Genomic DNA, 17,766 nt, shown 5'->3' on the forward strand with positions numbered 1-17,766 from the left:
TTTTGTTTTCATTGTCAAACTATTGTTGAAGATGAAAAACATTTTTTACTTGATTGTCCTGTGTATGAACATATTAGAAAAATGCATTCAAAACTACTAGATATTAATACCTTATTTTGTTTACTAAATCCACATAACCTTGTATCTACAAAACAAACCTGTCTATACATCAGAGACTGTTTTAATGTTAGAAATAAGTTTTCAACAGTTTGATATTTTGTAATGTATCAATATATATGTGTATCTATGTATGGCTAACAACACATTCTTATATAATGTGCTTTAGTGCCAATAAAGAATTGAATTGAATTGAATAAAAAGAGTACAAAACATCTCAAAAAAAAAAAAAATTGTACTACAACTAATGGAGAATCGGTTGTTTTTTTTTTTTTTTAAATTAAAGGAAGTTACGATGTCCTTACCCCATGTGCCTGTGTTTAAAATTAAAGAAAATGTGTATTGGAGACGTTGAAAATACCTTTCTTAATCATCTAAAATGCACCAGCTTCCGGGGGCTTCGCCCCCTGGGCCCCCACCAGGGTGGCCCCCCAATTCTCCTGCCCTTTCTGCTTCCATATTTATCTTCCCCAAGCTACGCCGCTGATTCTAAACACAATTAAACAGTTTTCAGTATTTTTCACATCTCATTTTGTATTAAACATAATCATTTCTATTAAGCATATATATATGTAAATTTAATATAAATAAAATTATGGTTTAAAATTTTAAGTTTTATCATAGTGAGGTAGGTAGCACTTGATAAGACAAAGAAGATAAATTTTACTAAGCCATGCACACACACACAAAAACTGCATCTAAGATTATTTTTTTTCGGTCAAAAAGGAGAAAGGATTGCATCAAGATTAGACTGTAGAACGAGCTATCATTATTTTTACGCATGCGCAGAATTTGTTTACAAATTTTTCTAGCAATTTTCGAGTCACGTGACAGATATGGCTACTATATTATTTCTTGTCCTTGGCAAACATATTAAAACAGCAAAGCACTAGGCTAATAGATTGCTATAAGCAAAATTTCGAGATGTTCTTAGTTAGATGAAATCACTGAAGTGAGATTCAGCCATCGTGTACCAGTTGATGCTAGAACAGCTAGACTTGCAGCCTGCCACGCAGTGTGGGGTCTCGGTCCCAGTTTGACACCCCAGGCCAGGCCATGCTGATTTTGGTTGTAAAAAACTTTGTAGAGATGGATTTGCAAAATGTAATGGTACGGTATATATGAATGAGTTTGAGCTGATAAAGGCTTTTTTTGAGCCTGCTTTATCGCTCGGCGTGGGAATAGAGCGGATCAGAAACGTCCCATCAGTGGTATGTGTGGTCAGCACTTGTAGACAGAGTCCGAGGGGAAGATGATGGAGCACTTTGATTCCGAGGACGACAATGTGAGTCGCGCCAGCACTAACAGGTGGTCTATGATGGTCTTTGAGCTTCCAGGGTCAGATATACTCAAAACAGGATATCTGAAGAAATTAAAGGTACGGTGTAGGAAAAGTTCATTTAATCCATTAAAAAAAAAGTAATGTGCACAGGACTTATATACTATTATTGACATTGGTTCAGTTATTAATACAAACTTATACCTTATAAAAACTTCTGATTTAGACCAGAAAAATACAAACCCATTCCTTATAAAAACCCAATTTACAGAACAACGTTTTCTGTGCACAATTCTAGTCTTGTATCTCTGTATTTTTAAATAGCCACCTCGAAAATTTAGTATATTAAAAAAAATCCTGACATATTTTTCAACTTATTCTTAATATTTTTTTAAAGCCCCATTTGAACTGAAAAGCTTGTGAGGAGCTATTGAGTTCAAACCCTGTTGATATTATAATATTTATTCATAATAATATAATGACTGCTTTTGGTTTTCATAATCTTGAGCATTCAGTGATTGATCAACAGGGCTCAAAATTAACATATGCCCATCAGTGCGTGACTGGTTAAAAGACTGACTGACTGACATTTGTTTTATTCAGTCCGATGGGACTGTTAATTTTTTAAAACGTCATTTTGGAAAGTCTACTTATCGAATCTAACACGCATTTGGCATTCCTCTGTAGATATCAAATGAACCCAATTTGAATGAGTTAGTAAATAAAAATCTCATATAAGTATTACAATATTGTCTGAGGCATATCGAGTTAAATTCTATTATTTCATTTGATACCATTAATGAAATTATATGTTTAATTATATCTGGAAAACTCTGGTGGACTTGCAAATTTTTCTGCGGACTGGTTGAAATTATACTCTATCAGTCCGACTGGACTGGTGACATAAAAATTTAGTTTTAAGCCCTAATCACTATTTTTAACACTTCTAGATGTGAAATAAGTTTGTGAGTGTTAAAAAGTAATACAAGTATTGATAGATTGTAGATTTATAGGGACTGATTCACAATTTTCCTTAAAATTTTGTTTTCACTTTTAATGATCAAATCATCAAAATCTACTGTCTAATGTTTAAGAGGGTACTCTTCAGCATCATAATGGCTGACTTCCTTTTAAAGCATGAATGAAAATATAAATATCAGCAATATTTATCTCTTCTTTTGGATTTCATTGCCTAGCTGAGTAGCTCAGTGGGTTAACATGTTGACTGCTGAACTGTACATCGCGAGTTCGAATCTGGCAGGGGATTTAATTTTTTTTCAGATTACTTTTTACTAAACCTGCATTTTTAGACTTAATAAAGTAAATTTAAAAGTTTTCAATTTCAAAATACTGTTGTACATATCCTCCACTTCAAATTTCTCTGGTGTAGCATTCCTCCTTAAAAGGTGTCACAAAAAATTAAGGTTAATATGCATCATCACAGAAACGATTGTGGTATGTTATTGTTTATGAAGTTTTCAAGAGAAATGGATATCCATATAAGTTTATAATATTTAATACATTTCAAGTATTCTTTAGGTCAAATGTGTCATCTAAAAGTTAAATTTGTGATTGTGCAAAATTAAGATGCTTTATCACAAAATTAACATTTCATTGGTTTGTTTGTAAAAGACTCAAGTCTTTGTTTACATATAGATAATAACAAAACTTGCATTCAGAAGGTCAAGATTTTGGCTGTCAACATTAAATGAGTTTTATTTTTAATGTTTAATGCAATATAAAAACTATTTAAACAGTGCTTCTCTTATGGAAGTGGAATGCTCTCATCCAAAACATCTAATAGAAAAATATTTGTGTGAAAATGGTTGACTGAACTGAGTGTAAATATTGAGTGAAAGTATTGAAATATGAATATATGGAAATCAGTATGGTTAACATAGTTACACTCTCATGTGACGTCATAAGATTTCGCAAAGTCAATGGTTTAACAAGATTTATGCATGGCAGGAACATAGATTTTGTTAGGAGTCTTTTTCAATAGTTATTGTAAGAAATCTTGTTAACCATAAAATGTTTCAAAAGTCTAAGTTATGTATGAATAATCAATAATATGTTTCAAAATATTGAATCCAAGGACAATAACTCTTTTTTCATACTTTTTGTGAAGTTTAAGGAAAATTGCAATTTCTGATGTTGATAACAGGTATATGTGTGCTAATTGATAATTTTTTTTTATTAATGCCACAACATACTTTATTATTATATAAATACTTTTATTTGTTACTAAGATATTTTAAATTATTTTAAGAATCAACATTCAAATTTAAAATTGAACTATAATATTGCCTTTTAAAATGGAAATCAACAGGGTTAAAACAGGCTAGAAGTTTCAGTTCAAATGGGGCTTTAACACTTGAAGTTATATCGGCGGTTTGTACTTTAACAAATCACTAGAATTAAGAAATAAAGTTCCATGTAGGTGTAATAAGTGAGTAAATTTCTTAGATCAATTGCATATTATATGCGAGTGTATGTGTATGTATGTATGTGTGGAAGCATATGTATGTGTATATCGTCTAGGGGTGAAACGATACAGTACCTTCTCGATTCGATTCGATTTTCGATACTTTAGTCTCGATTCGATGATTTTCGATTCGATACAATAGCATGTACCAAATTCTTTATAATGCTAAGATTTTTTGTTTCTTTATATTTATTGCTCTCTGCAAATAAATTCTACATAATGTAAAAACGTTTAACATAAAGCAACACTCTTATCACTTGTCCTAAAGCCGAAATGTCGCCATATACCCAGGATTTATACATTGGGGGTGCATTTTTCAACTCAACTGCATCCAATTTGATACAGCAAAGTTTACTCGTATGCATCGTTAGAAACCCACGGTTGATTACACTTCGTTCCTCTTGTGATGGAGAGAGGAACAAAGCGTAATCAACTGTGGGTTTCTGACGATGACTCGTATGTTGATTGGACAATTTTCAATTCCATTGGTTAATCAGAAACCGTGTTATCAAAAACAATGTGTGCTATGGATTCTAGAACTGTATCGAACCAAATCGAACTGAAACAGACACGGAATAAATCGAACATCGAATCGAGACCACTATATCGTGATTCGGCTGCATCGCGATGCATTGTTTCACCCCTATATTATCGTCGACTGCCCTATTTCGGTGACTGACCAGAATTGGTGACCTTTTGTTTACACGTGCGCGTTGTCGTTTCCGGGTGTTGATTTCATCATCAATTTCGCCGTAGTGTTTGCAAACATACACAGAACACGTCTTCAATTTTTCCCCGAAAATGAACCACTAGAAGGAGAGTATGCAAAAAATCAACATGAGCACCCCAAAAATAAGCCCATTTACTTATTACTTTTTCAAGCAAACTTTCAAATTGATATAAAGTATACCAAAAGTCTAGAATTCTACACTATGTTATTTTATTCATTGACGTTTAGTTGCACATTCCTCCTGTATACATGTTTTCATAATAACAAACTCTTGGCAAGCCTATATTAACAATGGTCACCGAAATAGGTGATGTCACCGTTTTAGGACCACGAAGTGACATGTTTTTTGTTATATATTCAATATATATTCAATTAACGTACCAATAAATTTGGAATTTTTTGGATGAAAGTAAAGGAATTTAATTACGTTAAAGGTAGGTGTGTAATTTATTTATTTAATCCAAGTGATTAATGAGAAAATCGCGGTTTATCATTAAGGTCACCGAAACTGGGCAGTCGACGATATATATGTATATTATCTGAGTGTTCATTGTTCCTAATTTGTTCATTTGTTTGCTTGATCCATATATGGGTGTATTCTTCAATAAAGTATTTATTCAATAGATAGTTGAACAAAATTTTGTTTTCAATGTAACAGTAGAGAAAGCTTTAGAAATTCAATATTTAATACTCATGTTTCTGTAAATTCACATCTAGATAATAAATGGATGGTGTATTTATTGTAATCATGTTATCATTTTAAAAGGTTTATCAGATGAAAAATTATTTTTATCAAGGGAAGACAACTCTTCTAAAAAGTTTCAAATGGAAAAAGATCTGCATTTAATCATTTACCAGTCATATGAATTTGATGTAGTTTACTTTCATCATTATTTGACAATAAACATTTATTTTGATTAAAATCATTCAAAATTTAATTGGTCCATCTCCTTTCCTTATGCATTGGTTACTTTAAATACACATGAATTAAAATGATTACTTTAGATACACATGAATTAGATGATTACTTTAAATACACATGAATTAGATGATTACTTTAAATACACATGAATTAAATGCTTACTTTCAATACATACATTAGATGATTACTTTCAATACACACGAATGAAATGATTTTCTTTATACACTTTCAGACAAAGAAGGACAAGTTTTTTGTGTTACGCTCTACCAGTAGTAGTGGTCCGGCAAGACTGGAATACCATGACTCCGAGAAAAAATTTAAAGCAGGCCAGCTGCCAAAGCGACAGATATTACTCCACCACTGTTTTAACATCAACAAAAAGGCCGATACGCGTCAGAAAAACTGCATCGCTCTCTACTTGGTGGACGAGTGTTTTGCAGTGGTCATCAAGGATACAGCAGAGGTTCAGATTTGGCTGGACTTATTACTAGAGCATCAAAATGAATACTTGACAGATGTTCAGCAGCCCTATCCTCACTACGGTAAACTCACAATAACCCTACCCTCACTACGGTAAACACACAATAACCCTACCCTCACTAAAGTAAACACACAATAACCCTACCCTCACTAAAGTAAACACACAATAACCCTACCCTCACTAAAGTAAACACACAATAACCCTACCCTCACTAAAGTAAACACACAATAACCCTACCCTCACTAAAGTAAACACACAATAACCCTACCCTCACTAAAGTAAACACACAATAACCCTACCCTCACTAAAGTAAACACACAATAACCCTACCCTCACTAAAGTAAACTCACAATAACCCTACCCTCACTAAAGTAAACACACAATAACCCTACCCTCACTAAAGTAAACACATAATAACCCTACCCTCACTAAAGTAAACACACAATAACCCTATCCTCACTAAAGTAAACACACAATAACCCTATCCTCACTACTGTAAACACACAATAACCCTACCCTCACTAAAGTAAACACACAATAACCCTACCCTCACTAAAGTAAACACATGAAAATCCTTCCCTCACTAATGTAAACTCACAATAACCCTACCCTTACTATTGTAAGTGCATGGTAACACAAGTTAATGGTATTGTGAATTCCATATATCCTCATTATGGTCTGTATACTATGAAAGAAAATGGCAGAACCTTTCCCAAATATACAGTGGAACATTGTTTTTTACATAAAGTTCATGGCTTATTACATTAGAATGCTTATATTACATTGGAATTATTATTACATTAAAACGCAAAACTATACTAGTTAGGGATTGACATTTAAACCTTATGAACAAAAGATCAACTTCATCATCATGTATATCGTCTTTATGAGGTAACAGTGTTTAATGAAACATTTGAGTTCTACTAGTATTTAAGTCGACACTAACATTGATGAATATTTTGTATGCATGTTAGGGCTGAAACGATACGCCCCCTTCACGATATGATACATATTGCAATACTTATGCCACGATTCAATATTTTCAATACGATACAATTTACAGAAGAAACCAATAATAACATCGAAGAAAAAAATAATTACCAAGAATCAAAATCTTAATTTTAAAAGCAAAATGTTTCCAAACTACCAAACGGTAAGGCACCTGTTGGCTCTGTAGTTTAAACTAATAAAGTTCATTATTATTTTCGTCAACTTCAAGGCAAACAACATTCTGAACTTTATTCAACGCTATTATGTCCCTCATGCAGGTAAACATAATAAGTACAGGCCGAGATTGATGTATTTCACTGAACCCATTTGTATTAACCATATCGAACCGAAAATCGAGGCAATAAATCAAACATTGAATCAAGCGTTTATATTGAAGAGTATCGATATTTCGGTGAATCATTTCAGCCCTATTGCATGTTACTGTATATATATCTAAAATTCATCAATCATTTTAAAGAAATATTTTTTCTGCCATTTCTTTAATATCAGTATGTTATGTAATGTGTAATATGATGTAATGCACTCTCAAGTAATGTGTAATGTAATGCATTACATTTCAAAATAGGGTAATGGTAATAATAATGTCAAATTGTCTAATTAATGGTAATGTAATGCTTTACATTGCTATGTAATTTACCCCAGGCCTATCGATAACGGTCAGACTGTTGTTAGCCTCAGTCTGAGAAAAACAATGAACTTCATCAGTTTAAACTACAGCGCCAACAGGCATAGATCTTAACATTCGGCGGTTTGGAAACAGTTTGTTTTTAAAATTGTGACTGAATCTTCGTAATTAAAATTTTGTTCAAAGTTATTGGTTTCTTTCATAAAATGTATCATATTGAAAATATCGAATCATGGCATCGTATTATGAAGAGGGCATATCGTTTCAACCCTATCTATAAATTATCAAGAAATGAATCTTCCTTAATTATGTAGAAAACATTGATAAAGAATTCATTAATTAATGTAGACTGTGAAATTATTAGTTTTCATAGAGGCCAGTTTTTGTTTGTCGTGTCTGAACTTGCACATGAATTAAGATCTTCTTTACCACCTATATCAGCATGGTTTAGATTTACATACCAATGACCAGGATTAAAAGTACATAAATCAAGAAGGAAACAGTAACACAGCAGTAACAATGAACAACACTCGTACTCTTATAGGGTATTGAGTGAATTGAAGTATGTTTATTAAAATTAATTTGGTCTTTAGTGATTTACTGGAAGGATGAGATCACTATTAAAAAACTTCACTCTTATCTAGTCATGCTGCTTTATAACCACACTACTTGAGTATTAGTTTCATATAGTGTGAAATACATGTACTCCCTTCTTGTTTATGAACCTAAAGATGATGTAAAGCTGTTTACATGCGAGTTAATCGGTCATTTATCAGGAAATCATTACAGACAGCTGGAGCTGATAGTCATTGATGTACTCTTCAATTTAGTGGTACTTTAAACTCCCACATCATAGTCACATGCGATGAGTCTCAATAATACGTCATTTTTCGTGACATTTTATGCACAACTTCAGCACTTGCATCCTATCTTACTCCTACAAAAGAAAACTGGGGGTGTATTACCAGGTCTGTTTTAGAGTTAACATATTTTGATAGTTCTTGGTTGTGGCTAGTAAAACTATAAGGTCAGCTCTTATGTATTACAGAAAGTTGTATATATATGGACATTACTAAGTAATTGTAGCAAAGAAGGGAGAAAAATCTTTGAATCAATTGAGGATCGAACCTGGGACCCTTGCATAATGATATTAGATATATACGTGATCTAACCACTTAGCCAACCAAACCGTACAACATGAAAGCTGGTATGAATGTTCCATACAACATAAAAGCTGGTATACAAATGTACTGTACAACATGAAAGCTGGTATACAAATGTACTGTACAACATGAAAGCTGGTATACAAATATACTGTACAACATGATAACTGGTACGAATGTACAGTACATTGAATATTGTTTAACGTCCCTCTCAAGAATATTTCACTCATATGGAGATGTCACCACTGCCGGTGAAGGGCTGCAAAATTTAGGCCTATGCTTGCTGCTTATGGCCATTTAGCAGGGAGGGATCTTTATCGTGCCACACCTGCTGTGACACGAGACCTCGGTTTTTGCGGTCTCATCCGAAGGACCGCCCCATTTAGTCGCCTCTTACGACAAGCAAGGGAGTACTGAAGATCTATTCTAACCTGGATCCCCACAGGGTAATGTACTGTACAACAATGAAAGCTGGTATACAAATGTACAGTACAACATGAAAGCTGGACGTATACAAATGTACTGTACAACATGAAAGCTCTTTATAATGCCACCCTTAAGAGAACACTAAATTGGGCAGGGACAAAAGCTGGTGATATACCATGGCGACACTGTATCAGAATTGATTAATTTATGCATAAGAAAGATTTGCTTATATGGTTTGTGTACTTCTGAAACATGTGATAACTCCTTTCAACAAAATAAAGCTGATGCAGCTCAGGTCACCCCCATACCTTAATGCTTATTTACATTAACTACTAATACATATCTTGCCTTATAGCTAAAAGGTGTTAGACTATGACATACGAGATATTCTTTTAATAGTAAATTTAAGTAACCATTAAGTATTCTTGGACAGGTCATGCCCTAGGGATGCATTTGACATGCTTAAATCTTGAACAGAATGTACTGTGTCTAAGCCTACATGTTTATAATTATGATATCAGAAACATCAAAGGGTATTTTGTGTCTTAAAACATCTTTTCATGTGGGTGACTGTAGTGCACAGAAAAGTGTCGTCATGGTAGCTAGTGAAGAAAACTACATCCATGGTAAATTTTTAAAGGATACATGGGATAGTCTACCATAGTTAATGTGTTTCAGCCCCAAATAAAATATATATATGTATGTTTCCTATTTCCCTCCCTAAAAAATTAGGTAGGGTAGGTAGGTAAAACGTTTATTTTATTAAAACATTTTATTCGAAATCTTAGTTTTTGATACGCTTTAAATACAGGCCTCTCTACATGATTACAAATACTTTTCAAACATTATGTAGATCAATATCAATTAATAAATCACAATTAATAAATCACTTAACAGAAACTCAAGCGTGAATTGAAAAATATTCCAGCCAAAATTTCAAATTTTTATGCATTTATGAATATACATGTATATCATTAATAAAATATTTAGGGTATGTACCAAAAATGTAGGTGGGGTCTGGAAACCGGGAATGCACATATATTTTATTTTCGTTGCATACATCATATGTTTTTTTTTATTTCAGATTACATATGGCAGGTGGAGATAAAACCCAAGGGTCTAGGGGTCAGCAAACACCTGTCTGGGGGGTACCGCTTCTGTCTCCAGGACACAGTTTGCTTCGTCAAAAATAACTCCAGTAAAATAGAATTCGAAATCCAAGTGAGTGCTACACGATCTCTGACAGGGCTTCATTATATATCATGGGTTTTGCTATCTGTTTATGACATTCACAATTCCAGTATGTTATGTTGGCTGTCAATTGTAGAAGTTCATAATACACATATCTATCAACTAAAAAATCAGATCAGGTTTTAAACTGATGTAAGACTAGAAAGTATATATTTACACCAGAAAATAGCACCTTTTGTTACTTATATATTGAGGTAAGAATACCGTATATACTCGCCTATAAGTCGGTATGCCTATATATTGGTTGTCTAGTTTTTAGGTTATTTTGGAAGGAATTGACATTGACCCGTTTATAAATCGGCCTAACTTTTTCAAGAGTCGGTTGACAATTTCAAATCAGTGTTCTAATGTTTTTACCTGTGTTTCAAATAATACTTTGAGAAATGCGCCGATATTTAATATTTTTTCCACAACAAATCAATTTCATATCAATAATACTCTTATGTATTTATCTGTGTTCCAATAATATTTTGGGATATGTCATCGATATCTAACTTTTTATTCTCAACAAATTAAACGGTTACTATTTTGTTTATTTCGTCCATGTTTTTGTTGTTTAAAAAATACTAGGTTATACATTACGCCGTCCAGAAAAATACTAATCTTCTTAGGACACTCCTATGAGTTGGACATAGAATTTTTCAATCGAAATTTAACTTCCAAAAATCTGACTTATAGGCGAGTATATACGGTACATGCACTTCTTTAAAGATGATGAACATAAGGAGGTGTGGTCATAAGGATGGATTTTTCTTTATGGAGCTTGGCCGCCACTCTCCAACCGGTTCTGGAGAGCTGTGGATGCAGGTGGACGATGCATATATAGCGCAGAGCATGCATGAGGTGCTTTTGAGGTGAGTAAATCTCAGCATGCACGAGGTCCCTCATACAAGGGAGAGTCTTGGCTTCCTTATAAACATAAAAATATGTATGATATTAAACACAGAATAAATGAATTATCGTGGAACTTGAGGTGGCTGAAGTAATGAAGCCTATCACCATGGAACCTCGATGTGACTGGAGTAATAAACCTTCATACTACAGTGGGATGATTTAAAATTGTGGGTGCCAATTTTCGTGGATTGTGGAGATTTTATTTTTTTGGTTGGGATGTAATTTTGTGGATATGGTTTCCGTACATTGAAACATTGTATAATTGTGTAGTTCAGTGTGGTTTGAAATCCATGAAAATTGAGCTCCCATGAAATCTATTAATTCCACAGTATTATTAAGGTAAAAATGAAATAGGCAAATAATTTAAAAATGAAAACCAGAAAACACTTTAGATCTAATGCAACCATGAAATAAAAGCATTTACCCAGAACCTCTAGATTACTGGAGTAGCAGCACTAGGTGTCTGAGGTCCACAGAATCTCTAGATTACTGGTGTAGCAGCGCTAGGTGTCTGAGGTCCACAGAACCTCTAGATTACTAGAGTAGCAGCACTAGGTGTCTGAGGTCCACAGAACCTCTAGATTACTGGAGTAGCAGCACTAGGTGTCTGAGGTCCACAGAACCTCTAGATTACTGGAGTAGCAGCACTAGGTGTCTGAGGTCCACAGAATCTCTAGACTACTGGTGTAGCAGCGCTAGGTGTCTGAGGTCCACAGAACCTCTAGATTACTGGAGTAGCAGTGCTGGGTGTCTCTGAGGTCCACAGAACCTCTAGATTACTGAAGTAGCAGTGCTGGGTGTCTCTGAGGTCCACAGAACCTCTAGATTAATGGAGTAACAGTGCTGGGTGTCTCTGAGGTCCACAGAACCTCTAGATTAATGGAGTAGGAGCGCTAGGTGTCTCTGAGGTCCATGTATATTCTTGATTACTGGAGTAGCAGTACTACATGTCTTTGAGGTCCACTGAATCTCTAGATTACTGGAGTAACAGTGATAGGTGTCTCTGAGGTCCACAGAACCTCTAGATTACTGGAGTAGCAGCACTAAGTGCCTCTGAGGTCTACAGAATTTGTAATTCACTGCTTGTAGATTTCTACGTAATTCAAGGGTAGTTGAGCACACATCAGGTAAACCATAGTCATACAATTAGCTTCACTAAGTTACGTGTAAGTTGGAGAGAATATTGATCATAAATCAATGTAAGATTGGTTTTGAAAAGTGACATTGTTCCATGGGACACTTCAGTTTCAACATCTTTATTTATTTTCATTATTACTTCAAAGGTTAAAAATGATTTGAAACAATTCCACACATTTTATAGATTCAAGAGAAACCAATGTGGATTCCATGACTGGAAAATATTCTGCACTTGGGCAATGTTTTTCCCATTATAGAATAGATTTGTTATTTACTATGCTAAGTATGGTAAACAAGAAGAAATTGATAATTGTCTCCACGCTATTTGCAGTAGGTAGGGAGAATAATTAGACGCCCATGTGGTGTGTTGTTTTGGCCACACGGTGATGACTGCGTGATATCAGGTGATAAGTGGGGGAACAAACAAGATGCAGAGTGGATATAATGGCCGTGTTGTGTGTGAGGCAGTGTCGTCACATTTAGAGGGACTTAAGTCTATAAGTGCTATGGTATGAAAGACAAAAAAACCCAGATAACCAGAGTGTAGTGAAAAACCCTGTTACAGCAAATTTCTGGATTGATGTCATTAAATTTGTAATCGGCTACTTTCACTTTATGAATTCTTTCTTTGGTAGTGACATTCTGTGTGTGGCTTGCCTATCACTTATAGGTACAAACACATGGACAGGTAGCCAGTATTTTAATTGATGTTTTATAAAAAAAAAAAAAAAATCACATAATAAGTAGAATTAATTCTGGGTGTTTCTGACAGATGAATTACCTGGTAATACATAATATTTCATTTGTTAGGACATGTCCATATTAAAAACAAAAATAGGGGGCGGGGAACAAATATTGTAAAAGAATTGAATAGAAATGAATCTCTACAAGACAAAAAAAACAAACTTTAAACAGGTGCACTGTCGCATATACATAAAATACATACAATGATTCAGTTAGGTTTATTTAACATATAGTGTTATACAATCAGGTTTATATTTTTATAACTGGACATAAACATGACTCTCCTCTCTTTTGTCTGTCTGACATCAGGGATTTTTTAGGGTCTGTAAGGGGCCGAAATAAGGCCCCATCCCCAATGTTAAAAATCAGATATTTTTCCCAATTTGTGCTTTAAAATTCCCAAACAATGAAAACAGATCACAACAGGGTAGCCTTATCGTTCATAGATTTCCTTCACAGGCCCACAGATTACAATTTTTGCTTCAAAATTGGCATTGGCAAGTAAACCTAATTTTTTTGGCCTCTGATTATTTAAATGAGGTAAGCTTTGAACCAAAATGCAAGTCAGAAGGAGTCCAATTATTCCTTAAAAGGTTGAGTTCTTTTATCCATGCACAGAACATTTTTCCCAATTTCCAGCAAATGTTGCTATTTTTCCCAATCAGAAAGGCCCAGTCCCCTGAAATCAAGACCTTTAAAAAACTCTGTGACTGTTCGTCTGTCCGCCCATCTGTAAAATAATGACAACATTGACTAGTTGAATAACTATTTGTAAAAAAAAAAGTGTCAATGTAGAATTTTATTGGGATTGCTAATATCAATACTTTGTGTGTTAATTGTTTTAGTGCAATGAGAGAACCATTCCGTTCTCGGAGTAACACAAGTTCCTCTGGTCGTCTGAGGGATGCTGAGATTGATGGCCACGAAACTCGAAGTCGAGAGGGCAGTCATGGACAAAGGTTAGTTAATAAATAAGCAATGTCTCCATTTGTAATTATGTCATGGGTAAAATTATCAATTGACTCTCATTGTAATAATTCGTGAACTACAGTGTATTATTGTCAGGGGAAAATCATTGTGACTCTTGCTGTAATTACTAGTTATGGGGAAATTCTATTTACTTTACATAGTATAAATACGTACTTCAGTGATTTGATTGAAGGGTTACTCAATATTAATAAAATATCTTTTTAAAAATGAAAATACTATGAGTTATTTTATGAAAGATTTTTCTGTGAACAGCAAACATGACAAAACCAGGTGCTTCCCTAGCAGTAGTAGATGAGTCGCCCGCTCCATTCATTGTTTTGTTAGTCATTTTAGTTTGCTATAGTATGCAATTTTTTTCATTCTTTTAGCTCATTGAGAAATAAAAAAAAGAAAATGTCCCGCCCAGGCAGTGCACTCTCCCCCGATGTGCCCTCAGTGCCCCCCATCAGCACTAGCCCTGCCAGGTATACATATATATAAATATATTCATAGTTTATGTATAACTGGTAAAAACAAAATGAGTGTTTATGTACTATGGGAAAAAATAAACTTTTCTGGCTAATAGGGCTAGAACAATGTGTCAAAATATCGATATGTGCTGTGAATATTGATTTGATTAATGAAGTATTGATCAGGAAACTTACTATCTTTGTATAACAAAAGGTGTGCCAATAGGATAGCAGATTGCCATGGTTATTTAATGTTTCAATATGGTGGCCAGACTAGTAGTAGTTGACTCTATCAAGACAGTGAAGATATCTCCGTGGAGTAATATACTTAGGTTAAATGATTCTGTTAAAATGAAGAGAGATCTTTTACAATGTTAGATAGCATGATGCCGATCATAATTAGGCAACTGTATCAAGATCTGTGGCAATTAGGGATGTCAATACAGATTAAAAGATTAAATTTGTGTTGCTTTAGTCCTACTAGCTGGCTAGATGGTGTCTGCACATGATGGTACAAGCATTGTTTTGTCTGGAGTCAGTTAGAATCTGTACCTAGTCTGGGTTTTGCTGTGAGGCATTTAAAAAGTACTAGCTAGTCTGGACAACTTGTTCCCTGGTGATTGTGTTGGGTAATGTGTTGGGTAATGTGTTGAGTAGTGTGTTGAGTAATGTGTTGTTTGGTTATGTCCTACAGCTACGGACTGTGGTCATTATTTTATCTGGTGAATGTGTTGAGTAATGTGTTGTTTAGTTTTGTCCTACAGCTATAGGTTGTGTCATTATTTCATCTGGTGATTATGTTGAGTAATGTGTTGTTTGGTTCTGTCCTACAGGTATGGACTGTGTTCAGACTTGCTCTCTGGTGGTTAATTTTGAATGAGATGACTGGGGTTTTGTTGATTGGTTAATTTTGAATAAGATGATGAGGGTTTGTTGATTGATTGATTTTGAATGAGATGATGGGTGTTTGTGGATTAGTTAATTTTGAGTGAGATGATGAGGATTTGTTGATTGGTTACTTTTGAATGAGATGATGGGGGTTTGTTGATTGGTTACTTTTGAATGAGATGATGGGGGTTGTTGATTGGTTACTTTTGAATGAGATGATGGTGGTTTGTTGATTGGGTAATTTTGAGTGAGATGATGGGGGTTTGTTGATTGGTTACTTTTGAATGAGATGATGGGGGTTTGTTGATTGGTTACTTTTGAATGAGATAATGGGGGTTTGTTGATTGGGTAATTTTGAGTGAGATGATGAGGATTTGTTGATTGGTTACTTTTGAATGGGATGATGGGGGTTTGTTGATTGGTTACTTTTGAATGAGATGATGGGGTATGTTGATTAGTTAATTTTGAATAAGATGATGGGGGTTTGTTGATTGATTGATTTTGAATGAGATGATGGGTGTTTGTGGATTAGTTAATTTTGAGTGAGATGATGAGGATTTGTTGATTGGTTACTTTTGAATGAGATGATGGTGGTTTGTTGATTGGGTAATTTTGAGTGAGATGATGAGGATTTGTTGATTGGTTACTTTTGAATGGGATGATGGGGGTTTGTTGATTGGTTACTTTTGAATGAGATGATGGGGTATGTTGATTAGTTAATTTTGAGTGAGATGATGGGGGTTTGTTGATTGGTTACTTTTGAATGACATGATGGGGGTTTGTTGATTGGTTACTTTTGAATGAGATGATGGAGGTTGTTGATTGGTTAATCTTGAATGAGATGATGGGGGTTTGTTGATTGGTTAATTTTGAATGAGATGATGGGGGTTTGTTAATTGGTTAGTTTTGAATGAGATGACTGGGGTTTTGTTGATTGGTTAATTTTGAATAAGATGATGGGGGTTTGTTGATTGATTGATTTTGAATGAGATGATGGGTGTTTGTGGATTAGTTAATTTTGAGTGAGATGATGAGGATTTGTTGATTGGTTACTTTTGAATGAGATGATGGGGGTTTGTTGATTGGTTACTTTTGAATGAGATGATGGGGGTTCTTATTTTGGTTCTTATTGGGTGAATTTTGGTTAAATTACACACCTGCTCATAGCCTGTATAGTTCACAATGAAGACCAGATTACACTCAATAATTGTGATTTTTAAAAATAAGATGAGCATGTTTAAACTTTTATGATTGGGTTTTGCAGGGATTGTGTTTCTTCTTAAAATATAAAACTATTCCATAATGGTAAAAAAAACCCACCCCAACTTGTCCAAACGGACAAGTGTTATTAATGAATATTGACTTGTCCAACCACAAAATAAACTGTAGATGGACAATCAGACAAAGGTAAATGTTGAGCCCTGTCAATCTGACATGAAATTCAGGCCCACTGCAAGTACACATAATAATAAACTATAATAATGTACTATAAATATACATAATGATAAACTATAATAAAGTACTATAAGTACACATAATGATAAACTATAATAACATACTATAAGTACACATAATAATAAACTATGATAACGTACTATAAGTACACATAATAAACTATGATAATGTACTTTAAGTACACATAATAAACTATAATAACATACTATAAGTACACATAATAATAAACTATGATAATGTACTATAAGTACACATAATAAACTATGATAATGTACTATAAGTACACATAATAAACTATGATAATGTACTATAAGTACACATAATGATAAACTACAATAACATACTATAAGTACAAATAATAAACTATGATAATGTACTATAAGTACACATAATAATAAACTATGATAACATACTATAAGTACACATAATAAACTATAATAATGTACTATAAGTACACATAATAATAAACTATGATAACATACTATAAGTACACATAATAATAAACTATAATAACGTACTGTAAGTACACATAATAATAAACTATAATAACATACTATAAGTACACATAATAATAAAATATAATAACGTACTATAAGTACACATAATAAACTATAATAATGTACTATAAGTACACATAATAATAAACTATAATAACGTACTATAAGTACACATAATAAACTATAATAATGTACTATAAGTACACATAATAAACTATAATA

General features: G+C 33.7%; 1 protein-coding gene across 3 annotated transcripts in view; it reads left to right on the forward strand.

Moving 5' to 3' along the window:
• The first annotated feature begins 901 nt into the window (after positions 1-901).
• LOC125646739 (insulin receptor substrate 2-A-like) overlaps positions 902-17,766 on the forward strand; it is a 42,347-nt gene continuing 25,482 nt past the window's right edge. For all 3 annotated transcript variants that reach the window (XM_056139992.1, XM_056139993.1, XM_048873255.2), the window contains exons 1-6: positions 902-1,495; positions 5,766-6,075; positions 10,324-10,460; positions 11,202-11,344; positions 14,111-14,224; positions 14,624-14,719. In XM_056139992.1, coding sequence (XP_055995967.1) covers positions 1,370-1,495; positions 5,766-6,075; positions 10,324-10,460; positions 11,202-11,344; positions 14,111-14,224; positions 14,624-14,719 — 926 coding nt within the window. In that variant the 5' untranslated portion in view covers positions 902-1,369. The remainder of the gene's footprint in view (positions 1,496-5,765; positions 6,076-10,323; positions 10,461-11,201; positions 11,345-14,110; positions 14,225-14,623; positions 14,720-17,766) is intronic.

Source organism: Ostrea edulis, chromosome 6 (genome assembly GCF_947568905.1).
Source record: "Ostrea edulis chromosome 6, xbOstEdul1.1, whole genome shotgun sequence".
NCBI lineage: Eukaryota > Metazoa > Mollusca > Bivalvia > Ostreida > Ostreidae > Ostrea > Ostrea edulis.